The 14,787-nt window shown below is 39.8% G+C and overlaps 1 protein-coding gene across 5 annotated transcripts in view; it reads left to right on the forward strand.

Annotated features, from left to right (window-relative positions):
* pde4d (phosphodiesterase 4D, cAMP-specific) overlaps nucleotides 1-14,787 on the forward strand; it is a 189,816-nt gene that overhangs the window by 124,831 nt on the left and 50,198 nt on the right. Inside the window, exon 1 of one of the 5 annotated variants that reach the window (XM_085786527.1) lies at nucleotides 10,566-11,838. The exons of the other annotated variants lie outside the window; for them this stretch is intronic. Within the exon in view, the coding sequence (XP_085642653.1) occupies nucleotides 11,750-11,838 (89 nt within the window). The 5' untranslated portion in view covers nucleotides 10,566-11,749. Of the gene's footprint in view, nucleotides 1-10,565; nucleotides 11,839-14,787 lie in introns of those variants that run through there. 5 annotated transcript variants of the gene reach the window in all.

The following is a 14,787-nucleotide window of genomic DNA, read 5'->3' on the forward strand; positions in this document are numbered from 1 at the left end:
GAAATGGCTTTAAATTAGGATGACACTTTTGGCTATGGAAATGTTATTGCCCACTATGACAGTAAGACTTCTTTTAATTCTGGTTTAACATTTTTAGTTGCTTTAAGAGGATTTAAGCAATATTATTCAGAGATTTCTGTCACTCTGTCACGCATGTTTTTTTATTTCCCAGCGTGAGAATATTTTCCTCACATTTTCACTACTGAGACTTCAATAAGAGTAAAATTATGTGTCTAGAGACCTTTTATTGGCCTTTTTCACAAAAGATATTTTGACTTGTCATAGCAGGATAAGTGCATGTGTTGTTCCTGCTACAGTATAGTGGTGTTGGCCTAAATCTCATCCCATCTGGAATGATAAGATTTTTTAAATTATTATTTTATTTTGGGGAGGCAGAGAGGGGGGGGGTGACATAGCTGGTATTAGTCACTTTGCTATCTACTATAGTATAAGGATCTGAAAAACAGGCATTGAGGGCAGAGCCAGGCACAGATCTCCAAGCTGAAAACGGCACTCAATAGCTTTCTGTCAAATGTTTTTTTCATGTCCCTCTGAGACGATGAGATGGCTTCTTTCCCTAGAGAGGAGGCACGATGTAACCGTTCCCTACACGGAGAGACGAAATCCAACACATTATATTTTGGAGGTGACCCAGATGTTGACTGCTCCTCTAACACCTTGATAGGTGGCCTAACACCAACTCAGCTGGACTGAACCTTAGAGACACTTGCCTATCTTGAATAGCAAAGACAATGAAAGGGACCCCTTCGTCCCAACCTTTCCTAGATTTGTGGCTGTACTTTCTTAAAACATAGAGTCTGGTGCCATCTCTCGAGTGCACCTTGTGAATCAGAATGGAAGGGACTACAGCGTCTGTCGGAAAGTTTTTTAGAGAAAGTTAGTGCCCTGATCCGTTTGCATTACCTTAGAGGTAACCCAAAAGTGGTTTAGTAGTATTTACTGTTAGCTGTCTACATCTGTCACTGGAACAAAGAGCTAAAGGACTGCCGACTTTGAGTATTGTCACTATAGCAACATTACTGAATGGTTACTGGTTGAAACATTCAAGTGGACACAATTCAGCTGAAAATGACTGGTGGGCACTGAAATCTTATGACACCATGACTAGCTTGGTCCCAGAGTCACCCACTTCCAAAATGTACTTGCCCCTGCAGGGTGTGCATATGAGCGTAATTTGATGGCGCGGGTACAAAGCTCTCACTGAAATGTGCAATGCAGCGTCTAAATGATCCTATTTACGCTCTGATGGCAGCAGATCAAAAGCACAATGCTAGCAATTGATAGAACACTTGGTAATTATTGTGGGCTTTTGCCTGCACATGTGCATTCACCTATTTGACAGTTTGACAGTGACAGGTTCAGGATGAGGATGCAGGTCAGTTTGGACACAAAATATAACCCCAATCAGTGCATTTCATTCTAAATGCATTTGTTACGATCAAGTTCTTTGATGCTAAACAAAATTTTAACTCTTTGGACTGGATTCTGTATGTACCGCTCTGCTTTCAGGGAGCACTTGTCTCCAAACTTTAGGAATTAAAAAAATATTTACCTAAAAAGTTTTTTTATGTGATTTATTACTACGGAACTATACTGTAAAATAACACCTGCAGTGTATTTTTATTTAAGATAGCTGTGACTGAACAATAGCATTTCATTTATACCTATTCACTTGATAGCCTTTGGCCCGCTTCCTACATGACCACTCATTTTCTCAGGAAAAGTGAAACAAAAAGACATCACCATAGCTACAGCTATGGATCACATACAAAAGTTAGTTAATCAGATCACACTCAATCAAATATCTGTAAGATGTAGCTTCTACTGTACATGTTTATTGCTTTTGCAGACATGCCTGTGCAATTTGTGACGTCAAGTGGGAAATACCAAAGACTGCAATAAATCCTGCGGATCTGCAACTCTAAATTAGTACTTAATCAAAAACAGGTGTGTTAGATAACAACCATATGTAGAAAAAAAACCTGTAGAAAAGCATTTTGTGACGTACATTTATGGCATGTTGTAATTAATAAACAGTAATTATCATTTGTAGTACATAACTAATAATTGAGACTGCGATTCTTGTTCCTTTGTGACTGTCAGTGCTTGTGGCTCTTCTTCACCCTGTTTATCACTTGTGCAGACACACCTCTAAAATTTGTGACGTCAAGAGGGAAATACCAAAGGCAGTGATAAATTCCTGCACATCCTTCTAATGTTTACACCTTGACATTTGTCCTCGTTAGTAGTTCATCTTTTACACTGAACTTATGCTACTTTGTTTTTTTTACCCACCAGTATTAGAGATTACAATTTCAAACACATTTTCAACTGTTTGCAAGACCCGTCCACACCAGATGGTGTTTTAGTGAGCGTGCCTCGGGTTATGGCCAATTGATATTTCAATACGCTCCCATCTGTACCCGGTCTTGGAAAACAGCCTCGTAAAGTAGTCAAAATAGATATCACTGCTCACAATGGTGGGTTTTAACCGGATATTCATGACACTCTCAACTGCAGAGCCTGGCTCACTATCTTGTTGAAGTGATTTATAAATGAGGGCAGATTTAGTTTCTTTTCTGTTGCACTCGTTTAACAGGAAACACGACAAATTCCTTTGAAATCTGTTGCTTTGTTTAAGTCATGTTTCCTTCACTCTGAATCTCTTGATGTTTTTTAAGGAATACATGAGGTTTTTTTGGTGGATGGATTTAGTGATGAGAACATACACATAAATATTTCATTGTAATTAAACACGATATGCCTCATTATGCTTAAGCCACATTTACTTTGGACTTATTTCATTTTGATCACACTTTTATTTTGATATTTTATTTTGCTTCTCGTACCACACGCATTGCTAAGTAGCGAGCTACTGTGATACCATGAGAAGCTAACTAGAAAATGCAAAAAAACATCATCATTGCAATTTTTTTTGTAGTTGTTTTTCATTTTCACTTTACACCAAAATTGGGTGTTGTACCATGTAGCACGTTCTTGAAAATATGATTCGATGACAGGGTACATAAAAAAGCAAGCAGTAAATCCTGTGATTTGGATGTTGCACTTGGCCATACTGTGATTTAGATTACAATGTGATTGGTTGTGCAGCCCTAGTGTTGAAATAACTGATTGGTGACATGGGTGTACAGTAGCAGTGACCTACTGTATGTTCTGTACACCATGTCACCATTGACTACAGTTGCTGCTTTGTAGTAATCCTGTATGTTTTCCTAATAAATGAAGTCCATCCCCTCTCTCTTTTGGCCTGCCTTAAAATCAAAGAGTCAGATAAAAAGCTCTCCACTCCACAAGTGAGCAATTTTTTGGCCACTTACACATTCTTCATATTCTACCAGCGGCCCTTGAAACCTCCATATCCCCATTAGATGTTGGAATCTAATTACAAATATCTGATTTGAAGGGGGGAATGAGTTAACCTTTGCTGAAATGCCACTGCATAACCATCTGTGAATTGCAAAGAGGAGGACCAGGCCCAAGGCATTTCCACAGCGACACACAGAGTGATGGACAGCTGGCCTATCTCAAAGGAACAAAACATGCACGAGGACCCAGTTTTCTTTCAATCCCTGGAGAGATTTTCTTTGCTATCTGAATGTAAATAGGGATTGACCCAACATAGTTAGTATCAATGTCAATAAGCTAAAGCAACTATTGGTAGGACCCACTCTATACAGTAATATGACTGTAGAGGTTGTTCAGCCAGCATCCTCAGGACAATCTATCTGCAGATAAATGAAGAAAAGTACTTTGCTAAATGTCAGTACACATGAAATCGCACTTGTTCCATTGTGTAACCCAGCCCTTTCCCCCAGATGACCAGTTACCGAGTCATGTCAGACCACTAATGTAATGAAAAAGGCCCACTGATTCAAATATGAGGTGATATTTTGTAGATGGAAAATACATTGTTTTAGTTACAAGCAGGGGTCACAGAAGACGATGGGTTAATGCTGTGCTATTTATGACTTTAATATGTTATTGCGTTAGCTCTCTTTCACATATTCTCTCAAGGTTTCTGTGTCCTTACAGCAGGACTGCGTTTCATCTTTAGTTTAATTTTTCTCGTCTTCTTGTCCTGGTCCCGTGGTCAAAAAAAAGGATGAGAAAAAGTCTTATGATGCTGGCATGTACATCCACTTGAACCCTCGACTCTACCGCCTCTCTTCATCTTTTTTTTTCTCTTTTGCTGTCAGCCCCTCTCTCACTGTCTTTATCCATTTGCTTCTGCCTTACACTCTGTATTTTATCCTCTCTCCACCAGTCTCTTTCTCTCTCTCAGGTTGCAGGATGAGTCGTGACAGCTCACCAGTGTTGAGTAGAGCAGGGGCCAACAGCCCCCAAAGCAGGGACAAAGATTATGCAATACCACACACACACATGCACACACATACACACAGGGACATACAGTGTATTTTCTATTATTAGAGTGTTCGCTCCACTTTCCTTTTGTATGCAAGATGTCTGAACCTACACTGAAAAAAGTGATACTTTGGATCAACTTAAAAAAATTGCTGTAATTTGTTACACCTAAATTTATTAGTTCTTCACAAATAAAATCTTTGATTTGGTTGAAAACATAAATTTTGATTTAATGTAAATACATTTTCTACTTTGAGAAAAAGCCAAAAATTTGCTTTCATACAAAGTAAAAACATAATTCATTACAAAGACCATAAACTATTTTTATTCTTTATTACAACTTATTTTTTTAATTTGAGAAAAACTAATATTTACCACTATATCTAATTAAAGATTTTACTTTGGAAAAAACTAATTAAATTGCTGTAATCCTGTTACATGCAATTTTTTTAAGTTTTCTCAACTTAAATTTCTGATTCAGCACAAAGTTAATTTTTTACTTATACCTTAATCAATATATTCTCTTAAATCACAAGCCAAAATATTATTTTGGTCAATATAATGACATTTTTCACTTTGTACAACTGAAATTTTACCATAAACAAAATATATTTCCCTATAATATAAGACTAGGATTAACTGAACTGATTCACTTAAGATAAAACTAAAAACAGGAAAATTCTCTTCAAAAGACCATTTATTTTTGATTACTCTCAAATAGGCATGTATTAACACTTGAGAAAAACAAACAAAGTTGCATGTAAAACAAAATACACGGTCTTTTCATTGTGTTTTTCTTTAAACCTTATGGAACTGTAAACACATCAATTGAGAGATTCAAGGTAACAGCATAAAGTATAAAAAATAGAGCATCTAACAGTGTCTTTGCTATCCTTTGACAAAATTATCAGAATGTATTGAATATCATTATTTTTGATCCATTAGAAAAGCAAGGGACCACCCAAAAAAAAAACAATGATGAACACAGTTGCTATGGAGTCAATGATGAACAAGGGCAGTTCAAGAAAAAAAAGGAACTATTCGTGCTCTCACTGATCATTCAGAATTTTAGCATTGTTCACATTTTGTTAATATCAGCGCTACTGAAAGAATTCTGTTAACAGAGAATATCAGAAATGAAAGCCTGTTTGAATCAAAAGCTGTTTTTTTCTCTTATTTACAATAACCCCTTAACATTATCCTGGAATGTATTTGAACACAAGCAATTAAAACAGATCAACATGCTGTATCCAAATGTCTTTCTTTGAGCAACCACATATCTAGAGCTTGACAGTCAGAGCCAAAGAAAATGACACTCAGAGTGTGCAGTCCATCTCCATGAATATTCCTGCAGTGCATCAAAAGTGTGTTTGAGCTCACCTGGACAGCTCAGGTTTAGAGCATAGATGAGGCCAAATAAGAGGGTACATCCATGTGCAATTGATGACAGTTCATTTTTGAAGGTGTGGAGGTGCTCATAGCCATATGGTGGCTTTAATGGATCCTCCTTCTGATGACAAACACTGCCATTGTCCACTGCTGAAGCTCTCTTTCGGCGCCATCCTTCTCACCAACCTGACAAAAGACAAGACATTTATTGTTTAGAAGGCTGTTACAAAAGCACATAAGTCCCCTCTCTACTTTGTGTAGCAGGAAGTGACGTAATCATACAGCAGAAGACTAGAAGACTACCCTCTCAGCTGTAGTAAACTTGTAGCAGACAGTTAATCAGTTTCTACCTGTGATTTTAGTTATTTTCCTTTGGAAGGGTGCTCTTGTGATACTCCGAGTGTCAAGAGAAGAAAAGTAAAGTGTCATTTTCTGTTGTATTGTACTTATATTGTGTTTTTTGTGTTGTATCTCATTAAATTCCATACTTGTATTTCTTCACTGATTGATAAAAGATATTAGTTATCATTCCATAGTCTTATGAGATTATGATGAAGTGGCTTGTGTGTTTGGTAGGATGAAAATGTTACTGTTTGTGATGTCGACGAGTTTTGCAGTATTGAGAAAGTACATACCTGACCAAGAACTTTTCAGCACCTAACCGGTCTTCTTCTCTGACAGCTCCTCCCTTGTTCCTGATGATCTCTGATCAGCTTGCTGTGGTGCTTGTCCAAGGAAGCCAGAATCGTGGTTGAAGTGGAACAGCAGTCATTCTCATCAACTCAGCACTGATCTTTATGAAACAAAATATCACAATCAAATGTATTACATTACATATTGCATTAAAACTCTGTGGTGTAAAAGATATGTTTCATGAGATTTTTGTGACCTGAAATTACTTACTTTATCCACTGTGAACAATGCAGGCCATCACTCTTCACCTCTTCCACTCCTGGTGCGTAGAAGAAGATCCCTACTACTGCCAAACTCAGTGAAGGTCATCAGACATGCTGAACTGAATCTTTGGCTATCATCACTTAGTGAATGTGATTGCTTTGGCTATCATCACTTAGTGAGATCATCTTGTTGCCAAATCTTCAAGTTCAGCAGTAGATGTCAAGTTCACTAGTGCCTCTCCAAGTCTCTGTCTCTGTACTGCCATTTAACACACACTGTCTCTGGAATTCCACCAGGGCAGAATTAGCTTCCTGGTGTCCATCAGGACACAGGATAACCCCCAGCTCAGCTGGTCTTCTCTCGCCATGCCAGTCCATCAAAAAGTATCTACGGTAGTAAAAAACATGAATACAATAGTGTTAGTTGTAGTACATAATTGGCCATTGCATAGATTCACTCATATTCACATTTCTAGTGAAAATAACAGGACATTCTTGGCAAACTGTGTGTTGTTTTTTTTCTTCTCACAATTAAAGCAGAAGTAAGTGATATATTTGTGTTAATATAAGTCTTAAATAGTTATATCTTCTGACAGCAATCACTTACATAGAGTGTTTGGACCGAAACCACGGGTCTGTCAGTCACTCTGCTCTGCAGCCGAGGAGAAAACATTTTATCGTATCCTACAGTTTTTATCCAATGAGGAGAGAGAACGGCATGCAGGGCTGTGTGTGCAGCCAAGGGACGCCGTGAATATGGTGACGTAGGGACGAGGACTGTTACGGTGCGTTCAAGGCAACTCGTAACTCGTGTTTTTCCGACCTGTGAGGTCGTACCTGTTCGATCTGGTACGAGTTCACGGGTCGGAAGTTACGAGTGGCCGTTATAGTGACTTTCATTCAACCGGTAAAACAGGTCGGAGAAACACGAGTGGGTTGCCTGTAACGCTACAAAGTCGTAAGTTGTGACTTTAAGCTGTAATTTACGGTTTCAAAAGCCTGCCTCGAACGCAGCATTAGCCAAAACGACCGGATCGCTTACTTCTGCTTTAAATAGCGTGATAAAACAAAAGCTACTTTTGAAAAAGTTTTCAATTTCCTAGAGTACACACATTAATATACAACCTTACCTTATGCATCTCTTCAGAGAGATGATGTGGCAGCACCCAAACGATGTAGTAAGCCAGAGGGTAGGGATCGGTCAGTTCTTGCACCCCAACAAATCTACAGACACTGCAATAATTCAAAAGCTGGAGTAAGTGTAGTGTATGAGATACAAAAAAAAAACTATGATTATTTTCTTCTTTAATATTTGGCTACTTTTAACATTATTTAAAAACTGCATGAAATTATTTTGAATGAATCATGAATCTTATTGTTATTGTCCCTGATAAATTTTAGATTATATCTGGTTGCAATTAATTGAAATATAACAAATGTCAATGACACTAATGTCACTTAAAACGAACATGTAGATAACTTCCACAGTTGTTCATTTAGGGACTTACCAACTGTGACCTTTCAGGAGCAAACCTGTAAACAGAATTTAAAGATTTCACATTTAGTTTTTGTTTGGGACAAATAGCATTATCCATGATTGTCACTGCAGACTCCAATTTATTAGACCTTATACATTCTGGTATTCTATTATACTGAGATGAGAGAATGGATCTTTATTACTGGATTGCACTAAATGAATAAAACATTAATTGCCTGCGATTTATATACAATTACTCTGCATGGTATTTTATTTTTTAGAAAAAACGGCTTCAAATATGCCTGCTCATAAACTGCCTATCACACCCTTTGACAATTGAGTGACACTCAAACAGCCAATCATCTAACAGCTGTGAAATTCGGTTGTAGCACCAAACCATGTGAGTTTGTTTACAACAGAAAAGTGCGTAGTGAGAACATGAGCGCTGACGGAGAGTAAACAAAAACGACATGTGGTATTAACGGGTAGAGTAACTGTTTTCAGTCTGCCCCAGGACTGCAATAATTAAGTGCCAAACACTGCGTCCTGCAACTACCTGCCTTCACACACCTCCACAGTAACTCAACATCCCCCTAACCCACCGCGGAGTTTCACCGTCTTCCCCTCACTCTGCTGCAGAGACAGCCGTGTGTGTGTGTGTGTGTGTGTGTCCGTGCATGTGTCTGTGACGGGCACCTGCCTGCAGCCCACCTGGAGGAAAAAAAAAAAAAAAAAAACGGTGGCCAGGCAGACCCGTTTCCCGTTTCTACTTTACTGTATTCAAGCCTTATCACAATAACTTACGCATATTGCTTCATAATGCCACTGTACAACAACATTAACGTTGCACAATAAACAGAGGCAACGGACACGTTGTTGTTAAGGAACGGTTTAGCTAGCGCTAGCGTTAGCACACAGAATACCAAGCCGGCCGTGACGATAATGTCAGTTGTCCATTCTGCCACTACGCATTAATGTGCACGGAAAGCCCATGTTGCATTAAAACGGTACAATTTTGAATTCTTACCTTGTTTAAAAGAGTTTCCAGACAGGACAGACGGTCCACACCCGAGGTCGGCACTTGATGCGAGGAAACAACATGGCGGATTTCAATTTTGGAAAAGAGCGCTCTGCGGTGACGTCACATGGTCACGCGACAGGAAAATCTCTGGTTTAAAGTGAAAATACCATTTGAATTGAAGCATTTCTTTTAATTTAGTTCACAGGGAGTGACATTTGCTTTGAAGCAAACTGAAAAAATCAGGTTTAAAGAGGAAACCATAATTTTTCATTAGACCAATTTAAAAATACACTTTAAAGGAATGACACACTAGTTTCACTTTTTTCAGTGTATGATTGTTTTAAGAATAAATCTGAGAGACAGATGGAGATATTTTCCTTTATGAATAACAGGTGCCTCTAGCTGCTTTCTTGTTTAACCTTTGAAGCGCTTTAAATCTCTCTCTCTCTCGCTCTGCTGCTGTCTCAACTGTCATTCCTGCCCCTCTACACACATAAACAATCCACATCCCCACAGATATCTGCATTTCTGTCTTCATTTTTCTGCGAGCAGATTCCTCAGCATTCAGCACTCCTCCTCCACCCTTTTCAAGAGCGGCTGTCGTGGCTGAAGGTGCAGGCTTACAGAGGCTGTGAGGTGGTTTGACTTTTGGCAGGGGTTGAGAGGCTGCTGACGTGTGTGTTGGGCAGGATGTGTGTAAGAAGCAGTGCTGGATCCTGTTTTTCAGGCCGCAGCAACTGGAGCTTAGCCACAGCTATGGCTTTTAATGCAAAACACACACATACACACACAGACACAACCTTAGTGTGCTAACCCCAACCTCTTCCTTGCCAACACTAGTTGCACAAAAATGCGCACACAAAGCCACTCATATACACATACATGAAAGACTCTTACATACACCAACATCCACTCTAAATAACTGAATTTGTTGAATTGTAATTTTGCTGCTATTATTCTTGTTATCTTCATAATTGAGTGGTTATAAGAGACACTGACATTTACTCTTTTTGATTGCTGCCCGGCTTTTAGGCGGCATTACAGACTCCATCTGGAGGCTAAAGCTGCTGGTGTAAGAACAGAGGAATGTATTATAAGCAGTCAGGCCAGTGACATCCTGTGTAACAAGTTGACACAAACATGCCTTGAGAGCCACCCCCCCCTATGCATTTACAGTCGCACATGCACAACTTATGTCACATATACACACACGCACACACAATGGCATTTGTTGTGCAGTTTGAAAATTTCATGGTTCACTGACATGCACGCAGACTCTAGAGACAGACAGAGGGTGTGCTTAGAGTAGCAAAAACAAAAAACAAACTGACAAGGCAGCAGCAGCAGCAGCAGCAGCAGCAGCAGCGCTTGCGTTGTTATGACGAAGGCAGGCTATAATAGAGGCGAGAGACATTACTCAAGAAAAGAAAAGAAAAGTAGAGCGGAAGACAGATTTAAGGGGAGGAAATGAGAGGAATTACTTCTGTCAACACTTTGCCCATATTACGTTATAGAGGGTTTCTGTGTGGATGTGTACACTCCTGTGTGTATGCTAATTTTACATGTGCAGACTTGTTCCCCTCTGAATGAAGTAGAGCAGCATGTGGTAAGAGGATCAATAGGTTTAGCTGACTAGATACCGAAGGAGCAGGCACACCTCTTGCACAGGGTCAGGACATCCCACTGACTGCAGCAAGGAGGGGGGAGGAGGGAGGGCTGGGGAGGGAGACAAGCGAGAGCGAGACAGAGAGCAGGGGGAGATACTGAAGAGACGTTCTGCTGTTTTTCTTTTTTCTCTCCCCATTTCCTCATTTCCCGCCCTGGGAGGTTGTGAAAGGGCAGAACAGAGAAGGAGACGTAAAGAAAGAGAGACAAAGAGGGCAAAGCCAACGTGAGTGTGTGAGTGACTGTGTGTAACATGCTCTGTCATGCTGGTTTGACTACTGCTGCCTCTCCAACCGGCGTCGTTGGCTGTCAGGAAGAGGAATGTTTTCCGGAGGAATGAGTCCCTGAACCGGTTCACCATGTGGATGTGGGACAGTAATTTCCAAACCTTTGCCGGAAGAATCCCACGGAAAAAAGAGCAGTGGCCGGAGAGCTTAGCTGGTCCTGCTGGGTGGCCGCCTGTGTGCTCGCACTGCTGAGACTCTCTCTCTTTAAGACAAGAGTTCATATTGTATTTAGTTCCTTCCAGTCCTTTTTTTTTTTTTTTAATCGTCACATTTATTGGGATTTTTATTTCTCCTCTGGAACTCGATGGATTTTATGGTGCTATATATTTTGATTTTTAAGATTTCCTTGTTGGATTTGAGCCGTCGCTTTTTGCAATGATGCCCTAAGAGGAAACCAGTGAGGTTGGAAGTTCAGAAGGGTCTCTTTATCGGAAAACTGATCTGAATGGGTGCATCACAGCAGTGGACTGCAGTATGGGACACTACATATTGTGCTGGGGCCAGCGGATACTGTTGGTCAGTGGCTGTAGATAGATAGCCAGATAGATAGAGGGGCTCAAAGGGTGAAAGGTTAACAGGTAAGGGGAATCTGCCCTGCCACATCTTCAGCATGAAGCCTGGACAGTGTCCAGGTGTTCCCAGTGACAAGTCCATGATGCACCTCAGCCATTTCCCTTTTAGAAGGCACTCCTGGATATGGTGAGTATTAGTAGTGGTGATGGATTAAAAGATACTTGGGAATTTGTTAACTGATTATGTTTTTTTCATGGGTGTATTTCTGTTGCTTGACTGTGTCCATAAAGGAGTTGCATGAGTTGATTCCAAATACATTAAGTGTGAATTGGCGTGCAGATTGTAGGCGTGTGTGTTGTTTTTGTGGTATGGTTAGAGCTCCCCTAAGGTTAGCCCAGCCAAGCCCAGTGTCGTTTTTTCCCAGCTCAGCTCAGATGTATTCAGGGAAATTTATTGTTAAATGGGCCAGACATTTCCTGTCATTTTCTCCCTCACTAAATGCTTGAGTTGATCCATAAACGGTGGGGGCTAGTCAGAAATGGCAAGCGCACAGAGGTATTTTAACATTGAAGCTGCTTTTCAAGAGCAAACCTCGGTGAAAAAAAATAGCTTGATAAAAGTGCTGTGTTGTTGGGTTTCTCTGCTGTCTTGTTTTGATTAGTCATACTTAGGCTGGGTACCTTGGGGGAATAGTTGTCTCCCAGCTATGTTATAAACTGGGAGGGACACAGTGGAGTCAGTGATGTCATCAGAGTGGGCTGTGGGGATATGAACAATGCTCCTATTTCCAACAAAGTTTTTCCAGTTGTTTGAATTTTTCATGCTAATTGGGCAAAAGATATTAACCCTACTAAGAAAGTCATAGTCCTGTTGCTCTTTGGCAGACTTGTCCATCAACTATTTGCTCTGTGGTGTGACACTGTACTTGCTCACACATGCTTCCCTTGCTACACCTCCCCACAGCCTCAACAACATTTTTATTTCATGTTTTTGTCCTCTTTTCAGTCACAAATAGCCCTGGGCCCCTGAGTGTTCTGTGTGCTTTGTATTAATTATATTTAAAGTTAAGCTCAAGCGTGCAAAGCAAAATTCATTCCTCCCTCTGTTATCTCACCCTCTTTATACTCTGGTGTTTGATGCACGCAAGGGCAGCAGGATGGAGAAAGATGAGCACTAGATCAGATGTCAGAGCAATCTCAAGAATGTGGCACAAATTGTACTCATCATTAGCAGCACTTGATTCAACTGATACATTTGCTTAAAGGACAAGATGAGGGTTTTAGGCTTTAATTCAACACCAGTTCAGACTTGAAAGCTATTTTCTGACCTTTCTAGTAGGGACAGTTAACGATGAGGCTATGTAGATGTCAAGGCACACACGTAACACACATCAACATGTCCACCCAGCTACAATACAACTCAGTGTTACTCATGTTTACACACGTACACAATCAGGATTGGGTAATAGTGGCATGTTAGATGAGTGAGCTTGTCACAATTCAAATCAATAGACATCATCCTCAACTCCTTAAAGCTACACAAAATGTCTATTTTACCTTTTGGTAGTGACATATTTGTGTTGACCCCCACATTCACATAATGTACTGTTGTTTTGTTATATTTTTAATTCTTATGGCATGAATCATAAAAAGGTAAATAATTGTAAATATTATCACTAATGTCAAAAGAAGAGTGAAGAGAATGACAGACAGGCTGTGTTAGTTTTAACAGACACTGGCTTCAATGCAGTCGTCTTTGTTGCTGTAGTTCCTTTATTAATTTGACAGAAATCTGACTAAGAAGAAATTCCCAGTCTGCTGGAAGGAATTGTCGCTGAATTGGATGGATGTCGCAAATCTACTGACAGCGTAAGAACAACAATTCAGGGCTGTCATGGTTGTCAGAATTGAGCATTAGTCTCTGAAAATGGGAGATGAGCCTGTTAGACTCCCTTTAAATCTCAGACAGGGATTTTTTCCCCCTCTCTCCTACTCTACACAGGAAAGCTATGCACCACCTTAGTGTGTGTATGTGTGTGTGTGAATGTGTATGAGACCAGATGAGCTTTCAGGAGGATCTGTATTATTCATTGTATCTTCATAATGGACCAGTCTCCTTTCTGTGTCAGACCTGTGGTGTTCAAGCCAAATAGCACAGAGAGAGCAGGGCATCTAAAGACTAGACATATTAATGTGAGGATTGAGTAAAAAAAAAAAAGTTTATCTCCAGTAAGTCCAGTTTCTTTTATTTGTATGGGACAATAGAAAATTTGTTACAAAATTGATAGCTGCAGAAGAAGTGCCCATCCTACTGTAACTGCGTATATAGCCGAAGCTAATTTCCAATCACCAGTCCCTCGATGAGCATCGATGGGTCAAGCTATCGTTAAAATGTGTGTTGTATGTTAAAATCAGTACATGTAGTCATAGCACAAGGGCAGCAACTATCCATGACGACACACAAAACAAAGCAACATAATTCACAGAAACAAATCAGAGAACTTGTATTGACATGTGCCCTAACCCAGACATGAACAAACTGTATCTGTTGAACCTTTGAATGCTAAAATATCACATTTGAGGTTGTTAATTCCACATTCCTCCCTCTCTGCAGTGTATTGAGGCCACAGAAGAACATTATTGACAAATGCTCTGTCTCTCAGCAGGCCACATTGCTTTATTGTAGGGTCAGCATGTTTATCGATCTCCTCTGCATACATAACCATTAATGTATAGAGATTCTCCTGTGGCGAAGAAATAACCGACACACTATTTTCATCCCAGATTTTTTAAACATGTGTGTTGTTGCCCTCAGCACCACAATGAATAAACCGAGATGTATGATTGTCTAAACTTCATTAAACACTAACCAGAAAGGAAATGAAAAGTGTGTGTAGTAATCCAATTAAGTGAATCCAGCTCACCAGAGACCAGGGGGAGAGAATAGACGAGGCTATATTTAGAAAACTGGTAATGCATTGCTGCATCGCTTCTCTCTCCCTATCTTTCCCAAATGTAGCATGCTGTGTATAGTCAGTGGAAACGGCCACATATTTTTTTTTAAATTGGGGGTGTCAAATGATTAAAAACTCCATTAATCGCAATTTTACTCTGTGATTAATCAGGATTAAAATAC

This window comes from Trachurus japonicus, chromosome 9 (genome assembly GCF_045865225.1).
Source record: "Trachurus japonicus isolate A0001 chromosome 9, Traja_1.0".
NCBI lineage: Eukaryota > Metazoa > Chordata > Actinopteri > Carangiformes > Carangidae > Trachurus > Trachurus japonicus.